Source organism: Temnothorax longispinosus, chromosome 2 (assembly GCF_030848805.1).
Source record: "Temnothorax longispinosus isolate EJ_2023e chromosome 2, Tlon_JGU_v1, whole genome shotgun sequence".
Lineage (NCBI taxonomy): Eukaryota > Metazoa > Arthropoda > Insecta > Hymenoptera > Formicidae > Temnothorax > Temnothorax longispinosus.
The window spans coordinates 4,678,040-4,695,128 of record NC_092359.1 but is presented as its reverse complement, the minus strand read 5'-3'; the positions used below and the strand labels follow the sequence as shown (position 1 = coordinate 4,695,128).

Below are 17,089 nucleotides of genomic sequence, written 5' to 3'. Positions count from 1 at the left end.
AGTTGCGATATTAACTGCTCTGATAACGTTTATTGTGATACACCATCCTAATGCATGGCTACAAAGTTGCATATCATAATTGTGGGCTTTGATGTTATAATGATACACTTTCAGAATATTTTAGATTTAGAATTGTTTTACTTTAGTGATGGATAATAAAATATTATTCTTTAGCTAATTTCCAGTAGATCTTACTTTTTAATAGAAATTTAGTTCAGGACTTAATTTAAGAAAGATGAGTGTATGTAATATGAAGCATGTAACGTTATATGGAATTATAAAAAATAATAGTCCATTTTCTTAAATTTATCTTTTATAATGAAGTATAAATCCGGATAAACAAGTTAAATCAATTTTGTTCCGCTTTGAAATTCTGATAACACGGAAAGCAAGTAATAAAAATCAATTTCGGATTGGTCAACAGAAATTGAAGAACAACCTATGAAATAGATGAGATATAACTTACATTTATATTATACGATAAACAAAGATTTATTGATTGATTTTTGTCTGCAATGTATTATTTTATATAGCTATCTTTTTTTCATAATGAGAGTTGTTTGTGAGAAGGCTTCGGTATAATAACATTCAAAGTAATTATCACTTCTGCATTTCTTACGTGCTTATTGTGAATGTAAAAATAAAAGGACGTTATATTTAATAATATAATTTTAAACGTATTTATAGCTTAAGTAACACATAATCTTTATTTAGATTAATATTGCAATGTCACACGTAGAAAGAACAATAAATACATCTTCAAATTGAACATTTTATAAAGAGATTATGATTCTTATAGAAAATTATATAACTGTATATATACAATATACAATTACATATATGTGATTGTTATAGAATTGTAAAAATTGTTAACATGCTCGCTATAATCATTATGATAACGCAACAGCAAATTAAATTACAGATTAATTAGTTTGTATTAATTTGTAATACCTACGATTCCCTGAATTAAGTCATTATACATGTGCGACGCAAATATATAAGGAAAAGAAATCGTGTGATGGATCAAGATGAGAGGTTGTGCAACCATTAACTTTGTAAATTTAATAATTCATCACTTTGAAATGCTGAGAATAATAATTGTGTTAATCCACATTAGGTCAGCTGCTAAACAGTGGCGGATTGATCATTAGACACAACAGGCGTTGAAATCGTAGAACTAAATCATTATTCCCGTTTTTTAGGGATAATAAAAATACGCTATAATTGAATAAAAAATTATCCGCTAAAATGTGATCTTTTTCAAGACAAAATGTAGCGCGTTTTTGACTATTTATTTTTAACAGTAGAATACTTTTTATGGGAATAGACAAGTATCCATCAGTCCGACTCGCTCCTATTTTATTTTCACATCAGGGCCTCCAAATTCTGCTGTCTAAACCGTATCGAAACGTTTGATTTATTCGATCACTGCCATTATATATCAATGAATGAGAATTCAATGTGCATTATGATACATCGCACGAAGCGATTCGGATAGAATTAAACAGGGGATTACAACATCGCTCGCGGTGCGGAAAAGACGGGAATACCACAGACGGCGCACACCAGTTGTCGTGTGTATAAAAATGTATTTACGATTTACATATATGCTAATGTAGCACACTTTTATCGACGCACGTCCAACAAAACTCGCGCATTCACGCATACACGCTTTCGCAACATGCCGCAATACTTCCGCACCGCTCGCTATAGCGGAATCATCGCGCGCACCATGGTATCTTTACGGCGCGGGCGCCAGCTTTTCGATTTGTGGAACAACCAGGAAGTATATATTAATAAAAAAAACTGACGCCACGATTTATTCCCTCTTATATGCCGTAACAATATTTACGAGTGTTCCACGTAACGATTTTTGTAGCTGTCTGATTTAGCACTTCATTCTTTTCAGCCCGCGTTTCCGAGTAAAAATGATGAATAATGTGATACAAAGGAGAAAATTAAAGGAAACTTCTCAATGAGACGTTTCTTTCCCGTTGTTGTCAGTGTAACAAATGAGTTGCTAGGGAAACTGCGGGGAAACTCGCTTCGTGGAACAAGCTGGCTTGTTAGAGTAAAATTTACACTATATACATATATAGGCGTTCGATGGCTGAAACTAATACATATTTAAACGTTAGCTTACAAGATAGTAAATGATATGTACACGTTAATTAAAGAAAGACACGGTAAATATTAGAATAAAACAATTTCGCTTTGCTAATATCGTGATTTAGTGAATCTTTGAGCAACTGAATAAAGTACCTTCTGTACATCCAAACTGTAAGTATATACTGTAAACCAAGAGAATGCAAGCTGGTATTACTCATATAATTGAGAAGAAATAAAGAGAAGGAAATATTATGAATTAGGTAAGCGAAATCAAATAATTTTATTTTCTAGAAAACACTTGGTCTGAAGTATTAGAAATATCCGCTTCCGTTAGCCATTTAAATATTGGAGTGCAATAATTACGCAATTATATTATTTAAGGGAATAGTAATATTTGTTTTAACTGCATAAATTGTTAAGTCAAAGGCATAGCGACATATAACACCAAGATATCTTGAGACACACTAACTTTTATGTTTCGTATGTTTAGTTGAATGTGCCCGTTTGATTTTAGTCTCTTTTTACATTAAATTTATATTATATACGTATCACTAGATTGCAACTAGAATAGTAAATTCTAAAAGTAAAAACCAGAAAATATTGTATAATTTTAAATACATGTATGTAACATGTATATATATGTAAGTAAGGTTAAACAGACAAGGCAAATACAAAGATGTTCCAGCGTAGTAAATTACGTTTTTTCATATTGACTGGCAACTCGGGGGGGGGGGGGACTACAACAATTTCCCCGCAATTTCACGCTATTAATAAAGTTGTACGTATCGTTGGTACTCCTTTCCGGCTTGAGTCACAGTCTTGAGGGTTTGCTCGTGATGAACGTCGCGAATCCTGCCGCAGCAGTTCACGAAATGGAGCGGAAAGCGCTAAGGAGTCCAAGTTCGCGCTCCTAAATACTTCCGCAGAGATCAGTCTTATGTAGAGCTCATCATCGAGCGTCACTATCATTACCATCTCATTTCCGCGTCTATTATTTTCACACTTTCTTGTGGAATATCCTCTTGATGGCCTCTTTTCTTTCTGGCGACACGAGCGCCAGCGGCGTCTTCCCTTGCCGGTTTACTATGTTCGTTTGACCTCCGGCTTGTATCAGGAGTCGGCAGACCTCCTTCTGCTTCTCTAAGTTTACGGTATTCGAGACTGACGCGGCCATGTGCAGCGGCGTGTTATACATGTAGTTGATGTCGTTCACGACATTCGAAGTGGCCTTGCACAGCAACACCTGCGAAAACACGAGAAAAGTCTGAACATAATTTGCATGGAAATCGACGATATCGCGCAGTATACATCGTTCTTAAAATTTAATTCTAAAATAAAGTCTGCATGATGTGTCAAATAAATCCCTAGTGTATTAAAGAATATCCGCAATTTATCCTTAAAAAAATTATAGTGTTTTTTCAAAATATTTAATTTAATAATATTCTTTACCTTTTGTAATAATTTGTTTGTTTAATAATATAGCTTTTTCCAAATACTGAAGTTACTATAATAGATTTCATTTATTTGGGGATACGGAATGCTGAATGTGACATTTTATATCTTAGAAGTACTATGTTAATTGTGAAAGAAAAAGGGGTAATTCTCTGTGAAATATTATTATAATTAAACGCTCTTTTGGGATAAAATGTAAAATAACAGTTCGGCAGATATTACATTAGTCTTTTTCAAAGAAGAGACAATTATCGTGCGTGTTACGCAATGTAAATACGGTAGGGAACTAACGCGTCAAATGCACGAAATTGATTTTTTATTAACGCTTAACATAACACTTGTTTTGTCATCTGCAAACAAATTTGATAACACACTATCTATTGCATGTCAGGGGTTATCGCGCGAAATTCTGGGTGAATAAAAGTGAATGGATCAATTACTTCTTGCTTCAACTATTTGTTCTCTATAGCCATCTCTGATTGGTGGACCCTTCTACCGGTCTTATCCACCAGTCAGACATGGGAAAAAAGAGATAAAAAATAAAGTGATCATTTTATTCGAGCACAACATTATAACTGAGTTATCACGTAACGTGTTTCAGAAGACGCGCATTTCTTTCTAGCTACAAGGTCTTTGGAAAATTTAGAGTAAAATCTTTTTTTTAATGAAACTTGAGTAACACAAGATCTTTGCAAATTTCGAGTTATCATTATTTAACAATTTGACATTTTAATAGTATTTAAGTTATAAATGAATATAATTAAATTTTCCTTAAAATTAATTGAAAGACAAATCTATTAATGCGCGTCAGCATTAATTTAGAAAAATCTCCTAGGAACAATTGAAAAATTATTTAATGATTATATCACTGTATCAGAACAGTTTGCTGTTATTCTCGGTTTATCTTCTCTTATTTACAAGAAAATCGCAAGGTTTCTCGAATATATCGACAACGTTTCTTCTTAATTCCAAGAGGCGATACGATGCAAAACGTATAAATATCACTTTGTCAGCAATACAATAAGCCGATTATCATACGGGTATATTCGCGATTTCACGGATAACTAACGCGCGAAGCCGGGAAATCCCTCAGGTGGATTACCTTCACGAGTGCTGGATCGCAACTCAATGAGGCTGCCATATGTAAAGCGGTGTCGCCACACTTGTTCTCTTTCACCAGGATATTTGCGCCGTTCTGCAAGAGAAGACGCGTCGTGGCCAAGGACTTGACGCCCCTTCCGGTGGGATCGTGCGATTCGACTGCGACGTGAAGAGCGGTCCTCCCTGAAACGCACACGCGTTCTTATTTCCCTATCTCCAGAATCGGACCTCTGTGTAATTTCGTTCTCTTTAATCTTGTTCCCGTTTAACTAACCATCGTTATTGCGCCTCAGTAGGTCGAACACAGGCTTCCCTTGCACCGTCTTCAACGCTAGCAGCTCCGCCAAGATCTCCCCGTGGGAATCGCCGCGTGCCGCGACCGAGTGTATCAGCGTGTCACCCTGAAATAACGGAAACGATAGTATCAGAAAATTTGCCATCGCCTGTAAAATTATCTTTAACGTGTGTTAAACCGCGTTAATTACGCTTGTTCTTTTTTCAATGTGATCATGTGTAGCGCGATTATTCAGTAATTATGCGCAATTAATCGTAAATGTATTTGGAAATGTATTTATTAATGAATAATCGCGCGCGATTACTTCGGCGAGATAAGAGAGAACCTTTTCTACGTAATTGGAATTATTTCGTCCAAACTCATCTGTGATTGTAATAAGTGTCCGATTAAAGCGCAAACGCGCGACCGATTCGCGTTAGGGCGAGTTAATAAAGCATAGAAAAACGACTTTCGTAGTAAAGGAATTATGAGAAAACTCACGCGCATATGATATAATTTTTGGTTGATATCGATCCCTTTCTGCAGCATCGCGGCGGCCAGATATCCGGTGACGTACGGCATTTTCGGGCAATTCATGGCGGCCAAGTACAAAGCGTCCTCGTTGCGATTATTCACCATTGATAGAGCACCCGGCAGGTTGCCCAATCTCTCAACCAATGGCACCAAATAAGCTTTCTTCTTCTTTAACTCCTCTGGATTACCCACCAGGCACATCAGTGCTCTATTACACGCGAAAGTCATAATTTAGCATGCGGTCAGAAAGAAAATTCGGAAAAAGGTGGCTTTTATTGTCACTTTTTTGTTTGCTTTTCAAACGTCAAACTGTAATTAGCTTTTATTATCCAACTGCATATGCAACACTGCTGCATCGGAAGAAGATTTGACAGTATCAGTTAATGTATTTAAATAAACGTGGTATAACGCTTTTTTTTTTAATGCGCTCTACACGTACATTCACATATAAAGTGGAGCACGTTACTTACGTGTCACCATCCTCGTCCGTGGCCGCTAGTTCCTCTATGGACTTCTTCAGCAGATTACTCATTGCTCTTTCCACTTCCTTAGGACGCAATCCTTCCTTCAGCCTCTCGCTCGCTCTTACAGATGGCAAATTCAGCGAAGGCCACGGTATTATGTCTCGATTCGAGTTCCTGCCGAAGCAAATCGGGTCGTTAACCACATTTCTTATCACTCTTATTCGCGCGAAAGTTGTGCTGATTATTTTAACACGAATAGCGTAAAAACGACGACATTCAAAACTTCGTATTACGACTCGATTTAAACAGACGGTTTGCTCAAGTGCAAATTAAAATCATATTGAGCAATCAAACTTAACAAAAAAATGTTTACAATTAGTTGTAATATACATAATATGTGTGTGCATTTAGATTGCTACTGATTTATAATTAAACTCGTATTTTCCGATTGCCCGAAGGTACCGGCAGCATAAGTATGCCATTGAAAACTTAAACAGTTGATTTATTGCAATACTTCTCGTTATCGTTCGTTTCATTGCGATATCTGCCATTAATTTTGATTACATAACTTCGTGGAAATAAAGAACACGTATTTTTTTTTCACTCTCGCGAGCAACATTAGCGCAATGATAATATGCGATTAAAACATATTTAGGAGTATGGAGCGTAGCTGAAACTCTGATTGTATCTCCAAGAAAAGAGAGGTATTATTTTAAAAAAATCACTTTCTTTGTCAATTTTATGAAGTATTTCAAACATTGATTCACGTTTAAGAATCAACCATTTTTTCGAATTTTTTCGAATCACCGTCATCTATTTCACTCATTTACTTCATTTTTACATCCTGCGTCTTCGCAATAACTTTTTCAAGTTTACCTCTGTGGATGGCTAGATACAAATGAAGAGACCATCGTTGGTATCTCATAGTCGCTAGGTACAAACATCGACGGCGACTGGTCGTATCTCTTCTCTCCACCAGCGGCATGGAACATCGTGTACTTCTCCTGCGACGCGCGCAAATTCTGTTCAGAAGTCTTTGCGGATGTCTCATTGGCCAGTCCGATCTCGTGCAGGGTGTTCGCGTCGTGCTGCGGCACAATGTTGACCTGGCCACCGTTCTTCACGTTCGGCTCGTAATACCTTGGCTCGATATCTGCCAAGTGCCCGTTCACCGCACGATTCACGATCGCGCATCCGCCGGTGCTTCCCTTGCTCGCGTAGACCGACACGAGACTGCCGTCGATGGGCAGACCACCGACCTGGATGGAGTTCGCGTTGAGTACGCCCAAGCAAGCCTCCAGCTTATCGCTTCGCATGCCGCTCGCAGGGCATTCGCGTGATGCGGGATTCAGATCACTCCTCAACGTTCGCACGGATACGCGCTGGTCGTTGTAGGCCGACGAGAAGGAAGGGGCGTTTGAGGCAACCTGCGGTTCCTTCAACGTCTTGCTCTGCTTGTCCTCCTCTATGACCTGCTCTACAAGCTGGAGCAAATCGATAGTGTCGCTACTGTTGACGATCGTTACTGTTGACGATCCCGAGGAATCGTAGACGCCTTTCCAACCGGATAAGGATTCGCCAAGCTGTTCCTCGTTCTGATAATTCAGGGGCGTCTGGTAATTCGACGGGCTGGACACGTCGCTGTAAGACTGGTTGGACGAGGACGAGGAGGACAACGCTCGCGGCACCCGATACGACGATGCGACCTGCAAAAGGAGGCGTCTGGTTAATCGTACTACCTGTCGTGAATTCGTTTCGTATTTATATTAGGTCGCAGCGGAACAAGTAGCTACTAAAACTTATACAAGCTGTCAGATAGCTGTTTGAATATTTTATAAGGCTTGTCAAACCGCGATAAAAGGTGTTTTATGGATGCGACGCCGACAGTTTTAAAGTATTTGAACCTCTTATTATGGATTTAGTGTGTATGTACACATATTCATTAATTTTTATAGCATTTTCTGTGTCATGATAAGTGAACAGATAAGTTGCAGATATGTGTGTCCAAGAAATAAATTCTAACATATTTCACATAATTATAGCCAATCTCTTCACCGTCAGATAACTCTATCCTTCGGTTAACCTCTCTTCATTTCTTTCTAACCTGCCCCCTTAGAAAGAGATGAAGAGTGAGGTTAACCGAAGGATACAGTTATCCAACGGTGAATAAATTGGCCCTTAATATTGTAATCAAATAACTTAAATAAATTGATATAATAGACGAAAGAAATATCATGCAAGTAACATCACAAAAGGATAATCTATTCAAGACGTGAAAGTATTGTCTATAAAAAATGTATAGTCAACGGCTTACTTGTTAGCCTCGAGATAAATCAGGACGAGCTGATACCGTGACCTAATGGTGGCAAAATAAACAAGCTGCGCTGCATTTTAATTTGCGACTGTATTTAATCAAATTCAGCTTAATCTTCCACGCGGGCATGATATTACATATTTTCGGAGCTAACCCTGGCAGTCTCGCTCGCGCAAGACTTCAGCGCCTCGTTTCACTTTATTCAGGCATGCGGGACTGCGGGACCAGCGGGACTCGTCGAAGTGCTACGTGCTACTTATGCACGCTTGCACGCTCCTCATACATTTATGCAAATTATCGCGCCATCGCGAGACTTACCTGCGGCGAACCGAGCGGGCTGCCAATAACGTTGACATGCATCTGCGGCGACTCCAAGTTCGTGGCAGAGCCCGGCGACTGGGCGCGACTCGACGCCCGACTGTTCGACCTCGAGATGACGTAGTTGTAGCTGCTTGCCGGGGAATCGGACCAGGTTTTCGCGCCTGGTGATGGAATTGAGTGACTGCCGGAGTCTGAGAGCACCCGCGCGGCTTGTAAATCGCTACGCGACAAGATGTCCATCAAGTCCTCTCCCTCGTCGACGACTATGGAAGGAAGTGCCGCGGTCTGAAATAAGATAAGATTAAATCCTTTTTTTTTCACAGAGCGGGACTCGTATTGTTACCTCGACGCCGATAGTCGAATCTCGGTCGTCGACACGCGTGCGACCTTTCCCTTATCAGCCGAGTAATTATGTAATTGCTAACGACATACATATATAAGGGAAGAATATTTATTAAATTTTTAATTTACTTTCTTTATTCTTAATACGCACGTATAATCAGAAGATTTTTTTTCTCACAAAGATAAATTGAGGAAATTAACATAACAATCAATATACGTAGCTGTTCGAAATATCCAGACCAATACATTCAAATAGCGTGCTATATATATAGCAATGATTTTTTTGCAGGCATACGTTCGTTATCAATAGTGTGTTTATAAAAAAAATAGATTGGTAAAGCAAAAATCAATTTTTATTTGAAAATGGCATTTCTTTTCTTTCTTATGTTCTCTTTGAAATTTTTGTGTAAATTTATCTGGAAGAATGTTTCAATTTATTTCAACACGCGATATATAACGACACCTTTACGAGAATCGTGTATAATCTCGTAAAAAACGTCATCGTTAGCACAATATCCGAAAGATAATTTAACAAAACTTACATCGTTTCCAAGATCTCCGTTATGGAAGATATCATTGTTATTTTCTCCGGTCCAGCTAATATTCATCGCCAGACCCATCGCTCCGATCGATGCCTGATTTCGGCTCGAATCCGACAGCTGATCCAAGCAGGGATTCAGTTTCTCGCTATAATCCTTGATCCTCAGGATCTGTTCGGCCGTCTTGTCGTAGTCCAGCGCGTCATTGTTTTCACGCGACAGCCAGCTTATCATAGAGTATGGGTGTTCCCGAGGGGATTGAACATTATTGGGCTTAATCGGTCCTCGTTCGATCAAATCAGAATCGTCAGAATCCTCATGCTCCTCCTGTCGTTCCGCCTGTTCGGTTTCCGAATCGTCGTTCAAGGAATTATTATCGTACAAAGAGCGACGCTTCTTATCACCGGTGTCATCGCGTATGTTAAGCGGCAGCCAACTTTTATTGTTTTTAGCCGTGACGTTGTTTTTGTTGTTGTTTATGTCCTCGTTATTAGCACGATGGCCCGTTTGCGACTTGCAACTGCCCCGATACTCTGTATTGTCCACTTTTTCGCTACTGATGCGGCGCGTCTTGTCGATACCAACGTTCTTGTTGGTATCTTTGTTAATCGCAAGCTGCAGATTCTCGAACTTTTCGATTATATCTTTGGTCAGTTTCTCGCGGAAGTCCTTGTCGAGGTTAAAATTTTTGTCCGCGTCCGCGCTTGAGCGGCAAGACGTGTCCGGGCTAATAGACATATCCTCGGACTCGGTTGATCCGTAATCCTCCTCCAAAGAGCTCACGGATGAACAGTCCGGAATCGTGACGCGTTGCAGCCTCAACGCGATTCGGATCGACGTAATTTGGGCGGAATTGGCCATGGTTTGCTGCCTGGATTTCTCTTATTCTTACAAGTAATATAAATAACTGCTCAAAGAGAATTAATAAAGGCCGTTTTACGCGTTTCTTTTGCACGTTTAATTCTTCAGTTAATGTCTTCTTGATCTCAGAAACTTCGTTCTAATGTGAATCTGTGAAATAAATAATAGCAAAAGTAAATTAGGTAATTCCAAATAGTAAATTTTATTAGGATAGTTGAAATATTGACAGATTTTTATAAATCTATTATTAAATGTAAAAATTATGTAAGACTCTTATAAAAATATTACTTCAATTCAAAATGTACATTTTTGTCTACTTATTACAATTTATTCTTTCATTAATCTTTAAAAAAGTATATATATATATATATATATATATATATATATATATATATATATATATATAAGTATTATTATATATTTATAAATATTAATTTAACCAAGTATTCAATATCATTTAAAGCTACTTTATTGTTAAATTAATTTTCATTGTCCAATTACATAAATACCATAAAATTAATCCAACATAAGTATAATTAATTCAAGTTCCATCTTGAAAACATTCATGATCTGATTGTAAGATTAATATAGATAATTTGTATGCGTAAATGCATGTTAACTCAGAATTAACAATAAAAATATGCTACACACAACAAAAGTTATTTAACATTTTTCAGAATAATAAGTATTTTTTAATAATAAATCAATTTTTCATAATTGCATTATTATTTGATGAAGCAGTTTATACTCTTACGCTGTACAATAGCACAGAAAAGCTTTTTTCCATATAATAATTCGCGGTATGTTAATTGTTTTAATCATTGCCGGAAAGTGTTTGGCGGTTGAATGCGCTATCATCAGTTATAAAATATATGGCTTTCTTCATTGTTATATATATTCCATTGTTATACGCGTTGATATCTAGGAGTATGATGTATTTTGTTGCTGACAGTTTTATCGCTCGTTAGTTGTTTTAAACGTAAGCGTATGTGTGTTAACGTATAACATCACATATTGTTCGACAGAAAATACACGCAAACGCTTGCATAAACTTTTCCCAGAATCCAAGAACCAGATCAAGAAGTCTTCTTACTTCAATTAATAATAATGTTTGCTGATAAAAGTATGGAAAATTTTGCAAAACATCATGAAGAAGTCATGAGTACATTCGAAGTGTAGAGGTCGTTAAAAACTTCGTGATAACCTACGTTCCCGAGACAACAAAAATTATATTATCATCATTTAATAATCGATTTCTACGACATGGATCATAACGTTTGTTACATGCAAAATAAAGTTCTGATTATTTTACTATTTATTTAATTTTACTATTTATTACTAGATATTATTAATAATTTTCTTGTTCGTATATTTTTAAATATATAATATATTTATATAAAATATTGTTAACCCAATATTTTTCGAGAGAGATACATATATATATACATAAAAAGCCTATTGCGCAATATGCTTTTATAGAAAATTTTATTTCAGTAAGGCAACATGGAACTTTACCTATATGTATACACAAGAAAAAAACGTTAATATAAAAATACATTAGTTTTTAATATTAAATTATTTTCTTTAATGTTCTTAACAACAAGCCAGTAAATCTTCATATTTGATCCATATTTGTATAGAAACGTGGAAATTGGAAATAAATTTTTACATTTTAAAAGCTGAGTGGAGTTCATTTAAATTTAGTCATTAAAATAATAGACTTATTAAGTGTATTAAAAAATTTCAACACGCTAATTTAATTAATTATATAAGATTATCATGATGTATGCCTCAAGGTAATGTCTCAATAAGGTAATAATATAATACGCCATACACAGCAACGCGTGACTGCCTCAGGTGTGACAATGTTACATACAGATAAATAGACTGATAGCCGTTTATTATCGTCCTAGGATCTCAATTAGTCTCTTCAAACGCATAATAGAGATGCATAATATCAAGGAATTTTTATAGAAACTTTTATAAAAACATGTTACGTTGAAAATAGAGTGCAGTGAGATGTATAGCAAAAAAGCTGAAAGTTACGTGCACTTCAAGCAGCAACAATAAAAGTACTACGTCCAAAGAATCCAACTTGTGATTCAGAAATGACGATTTAATTGATTGATCTATTCGGTCATTGAACTAATTTTACTTTGAATAGCGGAAATCAAATGGAGGTTCGTTATTCATCAATTGTGCTCTAGCTGAAGTAAACAATTCGGAGAACTTATACATCAAATTGATGTATTAAAAGTTCTTTTAATAATACTCACTATCTTCATCCAAGCATTATAGGATTAATTCACAAATGCAGTGGACCCCCGTACAATATGGGGAGTGCGTTCCGTGTTATATGAATCCTTATATATAATTATTATGAGAAATGTAAAATAAATATTAAAAATGCGTGTTATATAAACCCGTTTATGGGGGTCTACTGTAATTGCCATCAACAAAAGAGTGCATCGTTAAATACAATTACTTTCAAATCTCGCTAAGCTGGTTACATTTTTCGACTTATAATCCAATTCATTTGATATTCACGTTCGATTTTAAATTCGCTGTGAAATCTCCGATCGAAGGTTGCGACCAGGTAGACCGTTTAAGAATTTGATTAACAAATTTTTCTCAATAAAGCTTAACTCCGCGTCGAATGAAAAAACCTGATTATAAAATTGGCTCGAAAGCAAACGAAATGAGCTAATTAAAATCGTGATTTCGCAACTTTACTCTTTCCAAAAAGTTTTAAGACTTCTAGATTTTAGATGGAAGTGAAGGTTCAATTTCTGGATGAAATGTTCCGTTCTCGATTTTGCCTTCTCAGATTCGTAACTCTAAAATGAATGCACGATCACTGGAGGGCCGGGCGTCGCGAGAAACGGACACGCATTTTAAAAGCAATTAAACAATTAAGAATATTGATACGGCTCTGAGTAATCGTGTTAATTCAATATACCCGGGGATAAGCTCCGCCCGCGGACACGCGACCGTCAACCACGCGCCCGCAGCTCGCACGCATTCGTACATGACAGACGCACACATGCATGATCGTGCGTAATAATGACGTTTTCGCTGTAAAAATTCAACAAAATCGCAAGAGAAACAACGCCAAGCTCAAAGCATACATATATGTTTTCTCCTCCATTAACAACTTTGGAATAACACGATAAATGATGAAGTGTTTTCTAAGAACTGTACTTCAAAGACGTAAATAGATAAGAAAATATTATTCCCCGCTATCTTTAGTTTTTAAAAAGCTATATCGCAGACGAATACTTCAAACTGTAAATAATATGTTCGTGCGACTGATTTGTACAATCTATACAATAAAAAGATCTAAAATCTAAAAAAGAATTAATTTAGTTCCATGAGAGTTTTCAAATCCGAGTTGGTAGATAATTAATTAAGCTGCTTTAGCAATTTACATATAGCAGGCTTTTTCAAAAGATATTACAAATGGTAGAATAAACAAATACTTATCGATATAGCAAAACTGTTTTACAGATTAACTTTTTTATTAATCTCATATGTGCATAAATAAAAAATATAATAACAATTATCTCTAAAAATACTTTATAGAACTTCAAAATGTTATTCGCATAAATGCTAAAAAGTTTTTGCCTAATAATTATTCATGATTGTCTATAAAGGCGATACACGAAATTCCTTTCAGTCTTTATTTTTTTCATTTTTTTTTAATTATAATAAACTGATACATTTGTAAATACAATGACAGACTTGGGAGTCAAGTCGATTAAACTGCTCTGACAAAATTGCGTCGCGTAGCGTAATAGGGTAATAGGGTAATTAATTACCTCATGCGTTTTCTCCGAATAACGCTGAATCGCTGGCTTCGCAATCGCGAAGACAGATCGCTTTCACGAGAGTCGTCTCGACGCTCCCCGCTCTCGAAATCGCCACGTGAGTCGCGCGTCGACGTAACACCGCGTCAGAAAAACCGCATTTCATCAAGCCTCCACTCGCAAAGGTGCTCGGAGAGCGCGATTGTCCGCTTCTGCGCCGATCTCGAGGCGACCGACTCCACGATCTTATCGACACGCGATATTCGACGCTTCACGTCGTTTCCATATCTCGGCCTCTTCGCCGCACGTCCCACCCAAGTGCTCCGTTCTCCGCCTCAGATTTTTGATTTCCACCGCTCTCCTCGCGATCAGCACACCGTCACTTCCGCGTCACGTTGCATCCAATTAGGGTTTATCCCAGGAAAAGTAGGGCGAGCGCCTTGCCCTCAGGCACATGTACCCGCGTTAACAATCTTGACAACCTTTTAGAGTTATATCAAAACGATCTCGACTGAAGATACAAGCGCGCACACGTTGCTTCAATTCAGTTTTTCTCTCGGCACCAGCGACTGGAGAACGAATCGTCGCGTAGCGCGATAATAATAAACGACTAGTCTTCACCAAGATCTCGACGAGAGAAAGAGAAAGATAGAGACTCGTTTGCGATTCTGCGAACGATCCAGTCTCTCGCACGCACACATACACACGCGCGCGTACGCACGCACGCACGCACGCACCAACGCAACGTGGCCGAAACACACCCGCGTGCTCTGATCCGGAGTCAGTCAGATCATGCGTGTCGCTGTACGTCGTCGACGACCTTCGGCGCTACGTCGCGCGGCTCCAATATCGAGCGAACACTCGCGGGATCCTTATCTGCGGCCGCGACTTTTGTCGGCCCGGCAGCGCGCGGCATCGCGCGGCATCGCGCCGCGTCGCAGTAGCGGGCAGCGGCTATCTTCGCGGTTTCTTCCTTTCTTCTTTTTCTCTTTCTCTCTCCTCTCGCCTCTCGCGTCAACACCGAGACCGAGGAAACCGCTGATTCTTTTTCTGGGATTTCCGCTCCCGGCCGCTCTATAATCTTCGTATCTATTCTAATCGCCCGCGTATTTCCCGACGCGCGTGCCCGTCAAGGCCGTCGCGCAACCTCTCGCGGAGTTTCGCGGCTGATTCGCGGAAAAAAAAAATAAGAAACGGCCCCCGCGCGCCACCCCTTCCCTCGTGCCGTGCCGTGCCGTGCCTCTCGCGTGCGAGCGGTCGCGCGACACGATTCGATGCTGAATCCTCAAAGACGCGCCCGGTCCCGAGCAATACGCGCGCACGACTGCGCGCGGCAGGCGGTTCGAGCGAACGCGTGCCGACGACCCGACGCGGACGCGACGCAACGCGACGGACGCAACCCCGACGCGTCGCGACGCGACGCTCGTCGCTCCGCGTCATCGCTCTCTCGCGCGGCCGGCGGCCCCCCCAGTAACGTAGCTACGTGCGATCGTAGTAACCAGGTGTACGACTCGAGGTATTTGTGTTTTCGGCGTATATTTCGTTAACATCGAGCGCGACGAGCACGTAAACCTTGTTTTGGAATGTCGCAATAAAATGAAACTCCTACGTATGTACATTTAGACGGCTGCACCGTATCGGAGCACCGCATCGTATCGGTGATAACCGTTATCGTGCCGAGACTATTTTTCTTTATCAAGTTTTTTGCCGTTACGTAATTTTGAGTTTATAAGCTCGTCGAGTGTATGTACGTGTTTTTTTCCAAACACGTTAAGATTGCTCTGAACTTTTTAAATGTCGACCGATTTTCATTGCGGATGTTTGGATATCTTTGGATATTCCGATGCTATTAAATTAGTTGTAGTATAATATTCAAATTTCTTTATTATTAATATCGTTACGCTTTCTCTTATGCAAGCATTTTCTTTCTTTCTTCTACACTGATGAATTATTGATACGTATACGTTTTTTTAAGTACAATTTTAAATATAATGTTTACAAAGTATTTTATATAATGTAGTTTACATATAAATTGATGAAGCATAATATTATATTGTTAATTATGCGGTAATATCATCATACCTGTTAAAATAAACTACTACCTACTATCTACTAACATATGAATTAGTGCTTAATTCGATATAGAACAAATTTCGAAAAGTCCTATTCTTGTTAATAAAAATCCTTCTCTCTCGAAGTAATATCTCTCTCGTGAGGTCATCGTTAAGCTAAATATACTTGAGAGGAGATAATATCTCGCGTTATTTAATATAATAAAGATTGAGAAATCTAGATATACAACTAACAGATAATATCACAAAAACACGGGGTGAATATAAGGTCGGGCGACATTCGAGAAACTAAACAAATCAAAGAGGCATTGAAAGAGTACAATACGGTTATCAGTGCGTGAGTTATTTGTATAGAAGTATAAATTATTTGTATAAAATATTCTTTAATTAAAAATAAAATATATAGTTAAACATCGAATTTTTCGGATCTATTTCAAATTATCTTCGGCGATGCGATATTCAATAAAAGCAGAAGAAAAATCTGACATTCTCCGACGAGCTAATTACTTCAAGATTGATCTAAAAATAACATATACTTCACACGAAGTTTGAAGTCCGAATGAGAATTGGCTAATGGTTCATAGTCCAAAGAGTTCAAAGAACGTCAGAGTGAAACTTTGGTGAAATATCGAGATAGTAAGTCATGTTGTCAAAGAGGTTGTCGATAGATAAGGTAATAATAAAATCAAAAGAAACGCAGTCGTGTTACATCAGTTAATTATTTCAATTGAAACTCTTAAAATTTCAAAAAACATGTATATACTATGCTTAGAAATTCGAGGTTACGAAAAAAAGGGATAAAATTGGAAACAAAAGGACTCTGTTAGTTAAAGTGTTAAATTACGTTCTTATCGCGAGAATTAACGAATTCCCGTTCGTCGTGTGTACGCGAGGCTACGG

At 38.0% G+C, this 17,089-nt stretch overlaps 1 protein-coding gene across 1 annotated transcript; it reads right to left on the bottom strand.

Moving 5' to 3' along the window:
* Positions 1-10: 10 nt before the first annotated feature.
* On the bottom strand, positions 11-15,374 carry LOC139808840 (uncharacterized). The gene is made up of 9 exons (XM_071771279.1): positions 14,130-15,374; positions 9,454-10,461; positions 8,567-8,854; positions 6,811-7,640; positions 5,941-6,108; positions 5,438-5,678; positions 4,937-5,063; positions 4,664-4,845; positions 11-3,352 (listed from the first exon to the last, which is right to left on the bottom strand). The coding sequence occupies exons 2-9, from the start codon at positions 10,309-10,311 to the stop codon at positions 3,107-3,109; spliced, it is 2,940 nt and encodes a 979-aa protein (XP_071627380.1). The 5' UTR covers positions 10,312-10,461; positions 14,130-15,374; the 3' UTR covers positions 11-3,106.
* Between the last annotated feature and the right edge of the window lie 1,715 nt (positions 15,375-17,089).

Bases quoted from the DNA above. Each gene is read 5' to 3' on its own strand.
- LOC139808840 (XM_071771279.1), bottom strand. From the start codon at position 10,311: ATGGCCAATTCCGCCCAAATTACGTCGATCCGAATCGCGTTGAGGCTG. The intron at 5,679-5,940 runs GTAAGTAACGTG...CGCGTGTAATAG, and splicing joins ACGGACGAGGATGGTGACAC to AGCACTGATGTGCCTGGTGG. The intron at 5,064-5,437 runs GTGAGTTTTCTC...CCGTTATTTCAG, and splicing joins AAAAATTATATCATATGCGC to GGTGACACGCTGATACACTC.